A 15,899-nucleotide genomic window follows, 5' to 3' on the forward strand; every position below is an offset into this window, starting at 1 on the left:
CTGCCCCCCCCCCCCCAATTCCCACTTCCCTTCTACAGCTTTCAAGCTAAAGCAAAATGCAGTGATGACATGGAATGTTTTTTTTAATGCCTCAAAAGACTTAGCAATAGTTAAAGGTGCTGTGAGTGGTATTTATTTGTTAAGATAAGTGTTAAACAGCTATACTGAACAGCCATCACTGATCACTTTGGTCAGTAACATGGGTCTCCCAGTCCCTCCGCTCTGCAGTAAACAGCCATCACTGATATAGAGTGTCTGGTCAGTAACATGGGTCTCCCAGTCCCTCCGCTCTGCAGTAAACAGCCATCACTGATATAGAGTGTCTGGTCAGTAACATGGGTCTCCCAGTCCCTCCGCTCTGCAGTAAACAGCCATCACTGATATAGAGTGTCTGGTCAGTAACATGGGTCTCCCAGTCCCTCCGCTCTGCAGTAAACAGCCATCACTGATATAGAGTGTCTGGTCAGTAACATGGGTCTCCTAGTCCCTCTGCTCTGCAGTAAACACAAAATAAATGTCCTGGTATCTCGTTCCCACTTATTTCAAGAAATCTTTAGCTTTCTATATATATATTTTTGCAGTGTGGAGTTATCTCTCCTGATTGGATAAAGTGGGAACAGGATATCAGGAAATGTATTTCCTGTTTACTGCAGAGTGGAGGGACTGGGAGACCCATGTTACTGACCAGACACTCTATATCAGTGATGGCTGTTTACTGCAGAGTGGAGGGACTAGGAGACCCATGTTACTGACCAGACACTCTATATCAGTGATGGCTGTTTACTGCAGAGTGGAGGGATTGGGAGACCCATGTTACTGACCAGACACTATATCAGTGATTACTGTTTACTGCAGAGTGGAGGAACTGGGAGACCCATGTTACTGACCAGACTCTCTGTATCAGTGATTACTGTTTACTGCAGAGTGGAGGAACTGGGAGACCCATGTTACTGACCAGACACTATATCAGTGATGGCTGTTTACTGCAGAGTGGAGGGACTGGGAGACCCATGTTACTGACCAGACACTCTATATCAGTGGTGGCTGTTTACTGCAGAGTGGAGGGTCTAGGAGACCCATGTTACTGACCAGACACTCTATATCAGTGATGGCTGTTTACTGCAGAGTGAGGGTCTAGGAGACCCATGTTACTGACCAGACACTCTACATAGACCACTTGTTTTAACATGTAGAGCTATTATTTTACCATGTAGAGTAGACCACTTAATATTCTAACAAGAAAATACCACTTACAGCACCTAAGACATTTCCTCCTTTTAAATAAAAAAAGATACTATATAAATAATATCTAGAAGTTACATTTTTTTAGTAAGTAACAAATGATTTGCCATCAAATTGAACATCCTTATCTGATCTGGCCTATACGTATGTGTTCTAAATACATGTACCCCGACTTTTCTTTGTTCTTCAAGATACAGATTTCTTCGCTGTGTAAATGACCTGAAGGTGTTGGTTTGAAACGGCACGGTAATGGAGTCCTTGCGATGTGAAAGAAAAATGAAGAGAACATTAAATGCCTATAGAAACACACTGGGAAGTTAAAGAAGGACAGTTTTCTAAAAACAATTCACACAATGCAATAAAACACACACAGGTTATAACAGGGAGAACTTTTTGATTAAGCATTAATATTTAACACCTCACACGCAGAAACAACATTGGAACATTCTCAACGCTCCTTCCTGTTTTTTTTTTATGTTTTTTTTGTGTGTGTCGTTGTCCAATTTGTATCAAAGTCGGGGGGGGGGGGGGAATAAATGCAAATAAAAAAAAACGACAGGGCAGCACAGTGAGAATGGATCGACTCTATGGCGTCGATGCGGGACGACGGGCCTAAACGGGAGGATGAGAATGTTTACTGTTGATCTCAGATGTATCGATGGGAGGGGTAAAGGCTGCGTGCGCTGCGTAGGAAAGCAAGAGACAGCGTTTGAGGAGGAAAGCGATGGAGGTGGACAATGGGTTGTTGGCGGAAGGAGCATGGGGTGTGTATATAATATATATACTGTATGTTTATGCAAAATTACTTTGTATACTGTGAAAAAAAAGTGTCTCAACTTATATTTACTTATGTTTAAAAGTGCTATAGATAACATGTTGAGTAATCTTTATTTATTTAATTTTTTTTTATAAATCCACAGAGCTTTTAGAAAGGTGCGGAATAAAAGTATTGCTTTTCCCAAAAAAAAACGTTTTTGATAAAAAATGTGTCGGGTCCAAAATGAATCTAGTTGTTTACATGTTACATTTATCCCCTCCCTCCTTCCTATTTTCCCCCCATGTGGAATGCACCTGATTGGATAAATGACACGCTGGTGCTCTAGTGCGACATCTAGTGACTGAATGTTATCTATAGCACCTGATTGGATAAATGACACGCTGGTGCTCTAGTGCGACATCTAGTGGCTGAATGTTATCTATAGCACCTGATTGGATAAATTACACGCTGGTGCTCTAGTGCGACATCTAGTGGCTGAATGTTATCTATAGCACCTAATTGGAGAAATGACATGCTGGTCAAAATGGCATCCAATGTAATAAAAAAAGTCAACCAACGAACTCGATTCTTGTACCGGATCTCCTCTCTGGTAAACAAGAACACCCTGAAGACTCTGGCAGGAGCACTCATTCAGGGGTACTACGACTATGCTTGCACCTCATGGTACCAAAGCACCTCAAAGGCGCTAAAAACAAAATTACAAACATCTCAAAACAAACTGGTCAGACTACTGCTTGACCTTACTCCTAGAACCCACCTCACCCCTGCCCACTTCGACAACCTAGGATGGCTTAGAGTAGACGACAGAGTACAACAACTTGCAATGGGCCTGGTCTACAAGATACACTACACGACCAAGGTACCCATGTACATGTCAAAATACTTCCCAAAGGTCAGTGAATACCACGATCACAACACCAGAGGGAGCTCCACAAATCATGTTAAACCCAGATTCGGCTCAAATAAGGGACTAAACACGTTTCGCAATTATGCCACATCAATGTGGAACGCCCTACCCAAAGCTGTAAAGGAATGTGGATCACTACCCACTTTCAAAACCTCTCTCAAGGGACACCTACGGGAGACTGCAATTCAACACTGGCCCCTGTAAATATCCTAACCCAACCCCCTCCAATGTACAGTCATTTACCTAGTATGGTTTTGTCAATAGTTCAATGTACAATTGTGTTTGTTTGTACAGTGTCTCCTCCCCCCCCCCCTCAATGTACAGTGTTACTTGTTTATACAGTGCCCCCCCCCCTCATTCATTCATGGTGCTCTAGTGCGACATCTAGTGGCTGAATGTTATCTATAGCACCTGATTGGATAAATGACATGCTGGTGCTCTAGTGCAACATCTAGTGGCTGAATGTTATCTATAGCACCTTTAAATTTCATAAAACTACACTACCCAGCTCACACCAGCCATCGGCAACGGAAGTCTAACCATTTTTCACGTCATTCTTCTGACGTGATTTTCGTTTTTATATCTCACGGGTCGAACAAACCTCAACATTATTGCCATAAAATACAACATATATTGTTACTTTACCTTTATGTGATATTCTATATTCTATATTTATATTTCAAATAATAATAATAATATGTCAAATTGCATGTGTCCGGATGGCAGAATTCAGTACTGTATCTACAAAACATTATGTTTAATCATCTTCCTTTTATTAATTTGCTTAGATTTTTTCATTTGCACATGATCTCAAGAAGGTGCTGAATGAGCTCATTGGCAGTTTTTCATGTCTGGTCATTTTAGCTTTTCACTGTCAAAGATGCAAATTAGAGAAATCATAATTTATATTCTCCTTTGTTTCATCACAATTTACTCAAGCCTAGTAACAGACACAATATCTCTGACACTGGGAATACATTCACTGAGGTCCATAGATGTCCCTAGATACCAAGTAGAAGTGGAGCAATCTTCCATTTACTTAGGTACGTATTTTTAGGCGGATTTTCAGAAAATAGGGCTAGGGCTTAACAGGTTAAGTAATATCTCTTTTGCCTTGGCTGTATTTAGTTGAATCAACTAAATAGGAATCAGGTCAACTTGATGTGTAATATTCGCTCCTATTTAGTCGATTAGAGCGACAATGTGTAGCTTTTTAAAATTAATGGATCAAGTTCTGGAGCGAGTACAGAGCAAACTGAAACCACTGGCGCCTCGGCTCGGCTCTCACTTACGCTGCTCTAACCTCGGTCTGGTGAGACACAACACTAAGCCGTGCTTCATATTGGGCTTAGTGCTCGTGTCTTACCACACTGCTTAACCCTCGAGTCACCTTTGTCGCAGTTCTGGTCAAAAAGCCCCTTTTTCACGTATGTTTGTGGATAGCGTTGGCTAGATTTTATGTATATGCCAAAAAAGTAGCTCAGTATCACATCTTGGACTCACATTACAATAATCCGTGTTTGTTTTTTTAAAAACAATCACTATTACGCGCGTGAACAACAAGTGTCACACCTTTCACCCTAGTAGCCTTAGGGTTAGGGGGTTAGGGGGTTAGGGTTAGAGTTAGGGTTAGGGTAACCCTAGGGTAACCCTAACCCCCTAACCCTAACCCTAACTCTAACCCCAACCCCAACCCCAACCCTAACCCTAACCCTAACCCCAACCCCAACCCCAACCCTAACCCTAACCGTAACCCTAATTTAAGAAATCCTTAAAATCCTGAAAATGAATAAATATTCTATATGTATGGTGAGGACTGAAGTTAATAATGATATTCATTATTATATATATACATGAAAAAGATATGTTTTTACTGAGATCGCAGTTTCGGTCACTAGGGAGACAGATAGTGGGTTTTTTGAAGGTTGACTCGAGGGTTAAGGCTCGAGCAGCGAGTGAGTGCAGTGTTGATGCGCTTGTTGTCTCAATTTGCTCTGTACGCGCTCCAGAATTTGATTAATAGGATTTTTTAAATTATTATTATCAATATTTCAAAGGAACACGCCACTATTATGGGAAGTGCGCTTACCGTCTTCTCCAGAGTCAGACAAGAAGATAGACACCAATTTCCTCCTAGAAAGCTATCTACTACCACACCTCTCCTGGAGTTTTAAGCTAGGTTTGTGGTCCTTTTCCGCTTCAATTAATTTGTGCTAAGCTAGGCTTGGTATCTATCTTCTTGTCAGACTCCGGAGAAGGCGGTAAGCGCATTTCCCATAATGTCTTGTGTTCCTTTAATAAGGAATTGTGGCAATTTTTTTTTAAATAAAAACAATGCAAGAACGCTACTAGAAAATAAGTTGAGACAACTTGTGATTATCACAATTATCCTTTGGTGTGTTTACAGTGATTCTACGTGGCAAAACGACAGTTGGTTTCTAGGCTTAGAACTCTTGATTGACAGAGGGGGGGAGGGGTGGACAGGTGAGGGGACACACAAAAGGGCGGGAAAGATGCAAACCTGTTCCCTCAGTCGCTTCTCCTCGTATCGCGGCCGCTCGTTGTTGGCCTTGTTCATCCTCTCGTTGATCTTCTTCTGCTGCTGCGGCCCGCGGCCAAAGAACACGTAGTTTACAAAGGCGTATTCCAGCAGGGCCAGGAACACGAACACAAAACAGCCCATGAGGTAGACGTCGATGGCCTTCACGTACGGGATCTTAGGGAGTGTCTCCCTAAGGTGGGTGTTAATCGTTGTCATGGTGAGCACCGTTGTCACACCTGAGACACACGCACACCGCACGCACACACACACACACATACGCACAAGCAACACACAAAGGATTTCATGATTAATGCATGTGATAAAAGTAAACATGTTAACCCTTTCACCTTAACCTTCACCCTTTCACTAACTCACTACAGAAGGTTAACCCTTTCACCTCAACCTCAACCCTTTCACTACCTCACTACAGACGGTTAACCTTTCACTACCACACTACAGAAGGTTAACCTTTCACTACCTCACTACAGACGGTTAACCTTTCACTACCACACTACAGAAGGTTAACCTTTCATTACCACACTACATAAGGTTAACCTTTCACTACCACACTACAGGAGGTAAACCTTTCACTACCACACTACAGAAGGTTAACCCTTTCATTACCACACTACAGAAGGTTATCCATTCACTGCCACACTACAGAAGGTTAACCCTTTCACTACCACACTACAGGAGGTTAACCCTGGCACTACCACACTACATAAGGTTAACCCTTTCACTATCACACTACATACGGTTAACCCTTTCATTACCACACTACAGAAGGTTAACCTTTTCAATACCACACTACATAATGTTAACCCTTTCACTATCACACTACATAGGGTTAACCTTCTACAGTGCGGTAATGAAAGGGTTAGTCATGAAGGACAGGCGTGTGCAGTGAGAACATACGAGTTAAGCATGAAGAACAGGCATGTGCAGTGAGAACATACGAGTTAATCATGAAGGACAGGCGTGTGCAGTGAGAACAAACATGAAGGAAAAAACTTTCCGGATTGTTCAAACACAACGTTACTGTCAACACAGTATCAGTACAGGCGTCCTTGTAGCTTCTAGCTCAATAACTAAACACAATCTCATTGCCTGTATTCAATAGAGAGAATATACCTGGGGTCACACAGACAGGACAATATATGAATATATATATATATATATATATATATATATATATATATATATATATATAGATAAATACAAATAAATAAAATAAAATCCTTGGCGGCTGAGTAGCGCAGTGGGCAAGGCGCTCGCCACTAACGCAGGAGATGCTGGTATCGAGCCCGGCTCTCTGCGTTGCTACCGGCTTGGCCGGCCGTCATACTAACACAATTGGCAGTGTTAGAGGATGGGAAAGCCGGTGGGTGGGGATTGGACGTTGTGGACAGCGACTCCTACAGGTCGGTTGGGTGACGCCGGTGCGGCGGAAACATGAAGTATCGGGGGCATACGTTACTCCTCGCCACTGAGAGTTCGAGCTGCTGCTGTGAAAAGATGCGACAGGCTGCCTCCTCGTGTACCGGAGGGGACACGTGATGCAAGGCTTCTATCCTCACTACAGCCGACCAGTGGGAGGCATAGTCTAGCAACGTTCAAGACAGGGGAGGGAATAATTGGAAAATACGAAATTGGGATGGGAGAAACATTTTAAATGGGGAGAAAAAGTGGATACAAAAATAATAAAAAAAATCCTAAAAAATAACGAATCATTGTCATGGCGAGCACTGTTGTCACACCTGAAGCACACGCACAAAGGATTTCCTGATTAATTAGCGGTTGGTACGTTGTAACGTGTTCTTCTCACATTGGTTCATGAGCGGCTAACCCTTTGACTACCACACTACAGAAGGTTAACCCTTGCACTACCACATAGACGTGTGTGGTAGTGAAAGGGATAACATTATGTAGTGAGGTAGTGAAATGGTTAACCCCTTGTCGTGTGGTAGTGAAAGGGTTAACCTTCTGTATTGTCGCAGTGCAAGGGTTAACCCTTTGGTAGTGTGGCAGTGAAAGGGTTAACCTTCTGTATTGTCACAGTGAAAGGGTTAACCCTTTGTCGTGTGGTAGTGAAAGGATTAACCTTCTGTATTGTCACAGTGCAAGGGTTAACCCTTTGGTAGTGTGGTAGTGAAAGGGTTAACCTTCTGTATTGTCACAGTGAAAGGGTTAACCCTTTGTCGTGTGGTAGTGAAAGGGTTAACATTATGTATTGTCACAGTGAAAGGGTTAACCCTTTGGTAGTGTGGTAGTGAAAGGGTTAACCTTATTGTCGCAGTGAAAGGGTTAACCCTTTGGTATGTGGTAGTGAAAGGGTTAACCGCTGACATCGGTGAAAGCCTGGGGATCTGTTGTGAAAGGAAGACGGGGCCGACACTATCTAAGAGCTGGGGCCCTGGATATTAACTGGACAAGCTACAATATCTGAGAGCTGGGGCCCTGGATATTAACTGGAGAAGCTACACTATCTGAGAGCTGGGGCCCTGGATATTAACTGGAGAACACTATCTGAGAGCTGGGGCCCTGGATATTAACTGGAGAAGAGACACTATCAGAGAGCTGGGGCCCTGGATATTAACTGGAGAAGCTACACTATCTGAGAGCTGGGGCCCTGGATATTAACTGGAGAAGTAACACTATCTGAGAGCTGGGGCCCTGGATATTAACTGGAGAACACTATCTGAGAGCTGGGGCCCTGGATATTAACTGGAGAAGCTACACTATCTGAGAGCTGGGGCCCTGGATATTAACTGGAGAAGTAACACTATCTGAGAGCTGGGGCCCTGGATATTAACTGGAGAACACTATCTGAGAGCTGGGGCCCTGGATATTAACTGGACAAGCTACAATATCTGAGAGCTGGGGCCCTGGATATTAACTGGAGAAGCTACACTATCTGAGAGCTGGGGCCCTGGATATTAACTGGAGAACACTATCTGAGAGCTGGGGCCCTGGATATTAACTGGAGAAGAGACACTATCAGAGAGCTGGGGCCCTGGATATTAACTGGAGAAGCTACACTATCTGAGAGCTGGGGCCCTGGATATTAACTGGAGAAGTAACACTATCTGAGAGCTGGGGCCCTGGATATTAACTGGAGAACACTATCTGAGAGCTGGGGCCCTGGATATTAACTGGAGAACACTATCTGAGGGCTGGGGCCCTGGATATTAACTGGAGAACAGACACTATCTGAGAGCTGGGACCCTGGATATTAACTGGAGAACACTATCTGAGAGCTGGGGCCCTGGATATTAACTGGAGAAGAGACACTATCTGAGAGCTGGGGCCCTGGATATTAACTGGAGAAGAGACACTATCTGAGGGCTGGGGCCCTGGATATTAACTGGAGACGTGTACATTTTCTTGTGTCGTAGTAGGAGTGTTAGAGGGTGATATACAGTACCTTTAAAACTAGTATTTACTGTGGAATATACATTTTAAACTATAAGCACTTGGAGAGGTAGTAGTATTTACTGTGGAATAAGTACTTGGAGAGGTAGTAGTGTTTAGTGTGGAATATACCTTTTAAACTATAAGTACTTGGAGAGGTAGTAGTATTTAGTGTAGAATATACCTTTTAAACTATAAGTAGTTGGAGAGGTAGTATTTACTCTGGAATAAGTAATTGGAGAGGTAGTTGTATTTAGTGTGGAATATACATTTGACTGTAAACTATAAGTACTTGGATAGGTAGTAGTATTTAGTGCAGAGTATACCTTTTAAACTATAAGTACTTGGAGAAGTAGTAGTATTTAGTGTAGAATATACCTTTTCAACTATTAGTTAAGCCTTTATCCCCTAAAAATCACACTCCCAACAGGTCTCATGAACCGTGACGTGAGTCATGATGACAGGGAATTATTTTTAGCGTTAGCCTTAATCACGGTTTTATTTTTCACATTTGCTCATCACCATGTGGTCACATCTGCGTGACTCAATGTGGGGGGGGGGGCAGTAACAAGAACATACGTGTTAATCATGAAGAACAGGCGTGTGCAGTAAGAACATAAGTGTGAATCATGAAGGACAGGCGTGTGCAGTAAGAACATATGTGTTATATACCGTAAATACTGAAGTAGGAGGGATACCAAATAACTGAACAGAACATTCAATATACAATATACCGTAAATACTGAAGTAGGAGGGGTACCAAATAACTGAACTGAACATTCAATATACAATATATACCGTAAATACTGAAGTAGGAGGGGTACCAAATAACTGAACAGAACATTCAATATACAATATATACCGTAAATACTGAAGTAGGAGGGGTACCAAATAACTGAACTGAACATTCAATATACAATATATACCGTAAATACTGAAGTAGGAGGGGTACCAAATAACTGAACTGAACATTCAATATACATTATATACCGTAAATACTGAAGTAGGAGAGGTACTAAATAACTGAACTGAACATTCAATATACAATATACCGTAAATACTGAAGTAGGAGGGATACCAAATAACTGAACAGAACATTCAATATACAATATACCGTAAATACTGAAGTAGGAGGGGTACCAAATAACTGAACTGAACATTCAATATACAATATATACCGTAAATACTGAAGTAGGAGGGGTACCAAATAACTGAACAGAACATTCAATATACAATATATACCGTAAATACTGAAGTAGGAGGGGTACCAAATAACTGAACTGAACATTCAATATACAATATATACCGTAAATACTGAGGTAGGAGGGGTACCAAATAACTGAACTGAACATTCAATATACATTATATACCGTAAATACTGAAGTAGGAGAGGTACTAAATAACTGAACTGAACATTCAATATACAATATATACCGTAAATACTGAAGTAGGAGGGGTACCAAATAACTGAACTGAACATTCAATATACATTATATACCGTAAATACTGAAGTAGGAGGGGTACCAAATAACTGAACTGAACATTCAATATACATTATATACCGTAAATACTGAAGTAGGAGGGGTACTAAATAACTGAACTGAACATTCAATATACATTATATACCGTAAATACTGACGTAGGAGGGGTACCAAATAACTGAACTGAACATTCAATATACATTATATACCGTAAATAGTGAAGTAGGAGGCTGAGTACTCTGTGGAGGATTGACTGTACAAACAGCAAATACATGGACCGTCCAACATATACAGGTTCACCACCACTAAGCCAAAGCTGCTACATCATGGACTGGCAAGAATGACACACTGTGGTTTCATATTCAACGCATAAATAAACAAACACAACTCCTAAAATCCATGCATCAACGTGTATAATCATCCTTCAGATCACCCAGAAAGAACATGGGTTTATTTTGTTTGGTCCACTTTTTCTCCTCTTTTTTTCAATTTTTCTCCCATCCCAATTCTGCTGTGCCAATTCTCCCCTCCCCTGTCTTGAACGTTGCTCGCATATGCCCCCCACTGGCCGGCTGTAGTGAGGATAGAAGCCTTGCATCACATGTCCCCTCCGATACATGAGGAGGCAGCCTGTCACATCTTTTCACCTGCCAGCGCGGACTATCATTGGCGAGGTGTAACGCATGGGAGGCTCACACTACCCCCGCCATTTCCTGTCTCTGCTGTGCAGGCGTCCCCCAACCGACCTGTAGGAGTCGCTGTCCACAATGTCCAGATTACCACCCATCGACTTCCACCCGCTACCTCTGCCAAATGAGTCAGTATGACGGCCGGCCAAAGCCGGAGGCAACGCCGACAGCCGGATTCGAACCCGGTGTCTCTTGCGTTGGAGACGACGAGCGCAATGTCCGCTGCGCCGCCCAAGAACATGGGTTTTGTTGAGTATAGGCTATAAATGAGAGGAAACGTCACGTCCAAAAGCAGCAGTGACCTTTGAGAATGTATGCCAGTCATTAAAGTCAAGTGAAAGACAGACAGGTTTGCAATAAGACCAACGATATTATCTGGGGGTCGACAGGGTCTCAGAGATGCAGCTGAATTCAGTTCAGGGTCTGTAGTTGGAGAGGTAGTAGTATTTACTGTGGACCAAGTTTTAAGTTTCAAGTTCAAGTTTCTTTAATAGTTGTCATACAGAACAGAAGTACAGAATACTTTTATTCAAAATGCTTCTTACTGTTACGCTCCAGAGACTGTGCAAGACAAGATAAGTATGAAATAAAATAACATAGTATAGCATGTAAATTAGAAGTAAAAAAAAATGAGGTCACAGTGTTCAGTATAGACATATGTACAATGTTCGATGCAGAATAGACGTAACTGAGTTACCATATAATATACAATACTGTGCAGTGTACTAATACAATACTATATAGTGCAAGGCAGAAATGGGATGAGGTGCAATTTAGGTACAATTTACAGTAGGTGTACAAGTTGTAGTGCAAATCCTTTATCAATAAATATAAAGTGTGTTTGTGTGGTTTAAGTGAGTGTGTGCGTGTGGGTGTGTGTGCTGTGTGCATTTGATGGTTGTTGCATAGTGTTTATTGTTCGTTTAGCAGCCTGATGGCCTGGGGATAGAAGCTTCTTCTGAGTCTTTCTGTGCTCGCCTTAAGACTCCGGTATCGCTTGCCTGACCGCAGGAGTTCAAAGAGGCAGTTGTTCGGGTGGCTCGAGTCCTTAATAATTCTCTTAGCCTTCCCCCTGCACCGCTTGTTGTAAATGTTCTGGAGGGTGGGAAGCCCCCCTCCAATTGTGCGTTCGGCTGAACGTGTCACTCTTTGTAGTCTGCTACGGTCTTGTGCAGTGCTATTCCCAAACCAGGAGGTGATGTTGCCAGTCAGGATGCTCTCTATTGTACATGAGTAGAAGTTCCTAAGGATCTTCTGACTGACTTGGAACTTCCTTAGGCGCCTGAGGAAGTAGAGGCGTTGTCGTGCCTTCTTCACAACACTGTCAATGTGTGTGGTCCATGTCAAGTCCTCGGATATGTGGGCTCCGAGGTACTTGAAACTGTTCACTCTCTCAACCGGTGCCCCGTCGATGCTGAGGGGGCTGTAGTCCTTGACCCCCGACCTCCTGAAGTCCACAATCATCTCTTTTGTTTTGCTGACGTTCAGGGAGAGGCAGTTCTCCTGACACCACTGTGACAGATTCTCTACCTCTTCCAGGTAGGCCCTCTCGTCGTTGGCAGAGATCAGGCCCACCACTACTGTGTCATCAGCAAATTTGATGATTGTGTTGTTGTTCCGCTGAGCCACACAGTCGTGTGTGTACAGAGAGTAGAGGAGGGGGCTCAGAACACAGCCCTGGGGGGCCCCTATGTTGAGCGTGATGGATGAGGAGGTGCAGTTGCCTGCTCTTACCACCTGGGGTCTGCCCGTCAGGAAGTCCAGGACCCACTGGCAGAGGTCATAGTTCAAGCCCAGGTCCCTGAGCTTGGCTATGAGTTTGGAGGGGACTATGGTATTGAATGCTGAGCTGTAGTCGATGAACAGCATTCTCACATAGTTCCCCTGCCTCTTGTCCAGGTGTGATGCTGCTGTGTGCAGCACATGGGCTATGGCGTCCTCCGTGGACCTGTTGCGGCGATATGCAAATTGCAGGGGGTCCAGGTTGATGGGGAGGGAGGAACAGATGTAGCCCTTGACTAGCTTCTCAAAGCACTTCATGGCTATGGAGGTGAGGGCTACAGGGCGGTAGTCGTTGAGGCAAGCAGGCGTAGATTTTTTGGGTACAGGGATGATGGTGGACTTGGAGAGGTAGTAGTATTTAGTGTGGAATATACCTTTTAAACTATAAGTACTTGGAGAGGTACTGTAGTAGTATTTAGTGCGGAATATACCTTTTAAACTATAAGTACTTGGAGAGGTAGTAGTATTTAGTGCAGAATATACCTTTTAAACTATTAGTTTGAACTATAATATATCTGGGGGTCGACAGGGTGTGAGGGTCGCAGCTGAACTCAGTTCAGGGTGTGGAACATCTTCCTGCGTACTGATGCGAGGGCTGGATCTAAGATTCAAGATTCAAGAGTTTTATTTGTCACATACAAACAGGCGCGGACTGGCCATCGGGAAATACAGGAATGTACCCGGTGGGCCGGTCCACTTGCGAGGGCCGCCCAACCTCTCGTGTTTTTTTTAATAAAAAAAAAAGTTTTAACAGACATATTATTTGAATGAAAACGTTTATTTTTGAGTTTGTCCTTTTTGAATGTTTTTATTTATTTTCAGTTTTTCCTCCTCTTTAAAAAAATTCAAATAAATCACAGTAGCTAGCTCCGTTAAACAGAACAATCATAATAAAATTGTGCCATATGTTTACTCAGTTTGATGTATTCAGGTAAATTATTCCACAACTTCACTCCACAAACAGATATGCACATGCTTTTCAGGGTAGTGTGTACCATTGGTTGTTTAAGATTCCCTCTCCCTCTTAAAGGGGAACTATTTTACTATTTCTTTCACTATTTGGGCACTTTTACACAATTCCTGTGAGTCTATGGAACACCTCTGTAATATATATATTTTTTTTATTCATTGTTTTGTATTTCTAATCAGGTACTCAAAAACAGCATTTTTCTACCTCAAGATCTCGAGCCGTTTTGAGCCTGGGCTGCAGGTGCAGGTGCAGGTGCAGGTGCCACTGTGTGCAGCTCATCTTGTATCTCAACATTAACATGCAGCGGTGTCTTTATGACATCACAGATAGGCACATTTTCAGATGACTCAGTTCAGTGAGGGTGAATATTGTGAGAGGAGAATTGGAAGAATGCACCAATATGAGAATTTTGAGACATAGATCATATTAATATAAGTTCACATAGCTAGGAAACAATGCTAAACACTCAAAAAGGCCATTTATAAGATAGTTCCCCTTTAAGTTATATTCTCCTTCCCTGTCTCTGAACCATCTTTGAATGTTGCCTGGGATTAGTTTATATCTGGCTTTGTATACAATGAGGGCAGTTTTAAAATCAACTAGGTCCATACATTTCAATGTTTGTAGCTTTATAAAGAAGTTATTGGTGTGTTCATAATATCCTACATTGTTGACTATTCTTATTGTTTTTTTTGGCATGGTGCATATTGGCTGTAGAGTGCTTTTGTAGGTATTACCCCACACCTCCGCACAGTAGTTCATATATGGAAGGAAGAGCGTACAGTACAGTGTATACAGTGTTTTTTGGTTTAGAATGTGTGTTACATAAAACACCAAAAGAAAATAATAATTTAAAACAATGAATAAAGTGTGCATGAAATAATAGGGGAAAGAAAACGTTAGGAACTTGTTACATTCACCCACACAAGGGCTGAGGACTCACCCCCCCGCCCCCCCCTCTCTCTCACACACACACACTCTCCCAGCTCTTTCTCTCTTGCCCCTTCCTCATCTCTCATCCCCCCCTCTCTCTCGCTCTACACACACACACACACACACGCACGCACGCACACACACGCACACACACACACACACACACACACACACACACACACACACACACACACACACACACACACAGACGCACACACATACACACAAACACACACACACACACACACTTTGAGTCAGAAACAAACATAGTATCAATGAGAGTATCAATAATACACCTGAGTAAAGTCTAGTAAAAAAAATTGTAAACGTTATTTGTCACATACATATGCGCATACATATGCGCAAAAAATATAATGGCATTAAACATCAGGGATATCCTGACACAACTTGTATTTACCTGCACTATTCTTACCCTGCCTACTCTTATACACTGCCTATCAAATTCATGTGTCGGTTATTGCACTTTTTAATTCTTACTGATGACTATTTTTAAACTGAATCATTTTAAACTATTTTTATTATTTGCTAGATCCAAATGTGAAACACTGTGATTATTTGTATTACTGAATAGAGAGCCTATTAGGATGCTAGATCCTAATGTGAAACACTGTGATTTGCCATACCTTGCTATGCTCGCTCATGCCTGTATTTTTTATGTGCGTTCTATTTTAAATTTTTTTGACTATTTTTAAACTGAATCATTTTAAACTATTTTACTATTTGTGTTACTGAAAACTGTAAGCGGAGAGCCTATTGGGATGCTAGATCCTAATGTGAAACACTGTGATTTGCCATACCTTGCTACCTGTCTATCTTTTTATGCCCGCTTATGCCTGTATTTTTTACTGTTGTGAAGCACTTTGAACTGCAACCTCTGTATGAAAAGTGCTATACAAATAAAGTTATTATTATTATTATTATTATTATTATTATTATTATTATTATTATTATTATTATTATTATTATTATTATTATTATTATTATTATTATTATTATTATTATTAAAAGAATTGTTCGTTAACATGTTAATAACGTGTTAACTTTGACAGCCTTACTAATAAGGCATTATCAAAACATTTTCTTTTTACCAAAAAAAGCTAGCTGGGAGAAAGCTTGCTAGCTACTGTAAGCTTTCTCCCAGAA

General features: G+C 41.9%; 1 protein-coding gene across 1 annotated transcript in view; it reads right to left on the reverse strand.

Moving 5' to 3' along the window:
- gabrb4 (gamma-aminobutyric acid type A receptor subunit beta4) overlaps positions 1 to 15,899 on the reverse strand; it is a gene marked incomplete at both ends in the record, with an annotated part of 223,158 nt that overhangs the window by 306 nt on the left and 206,953 nt on the right. Inside the window, 2 exon segments of the mRNA XM_084320577.1 lie at positions 1,410 to 1,499; positions 5,449 to 5,705. Of these exon segments, the coding sequence (XP_084176703.1) occupies positions 1,410 to 1,499; positions 5,449 to 5,705 (347 nt within the window).

This window comes from Notolepis coatsorum (assembly GCF_963971535.1).
Source record: "Notolepis coatsorum genome assembly, chromosome: 8".
NCBI classification, from domain to species: domain Eukaryota; kingdom Metazoa; phylum Chordata; class Actinopteri; order Aulopiformes; family Paralepididae; genus Notolepis; species Notolepis coatsorum.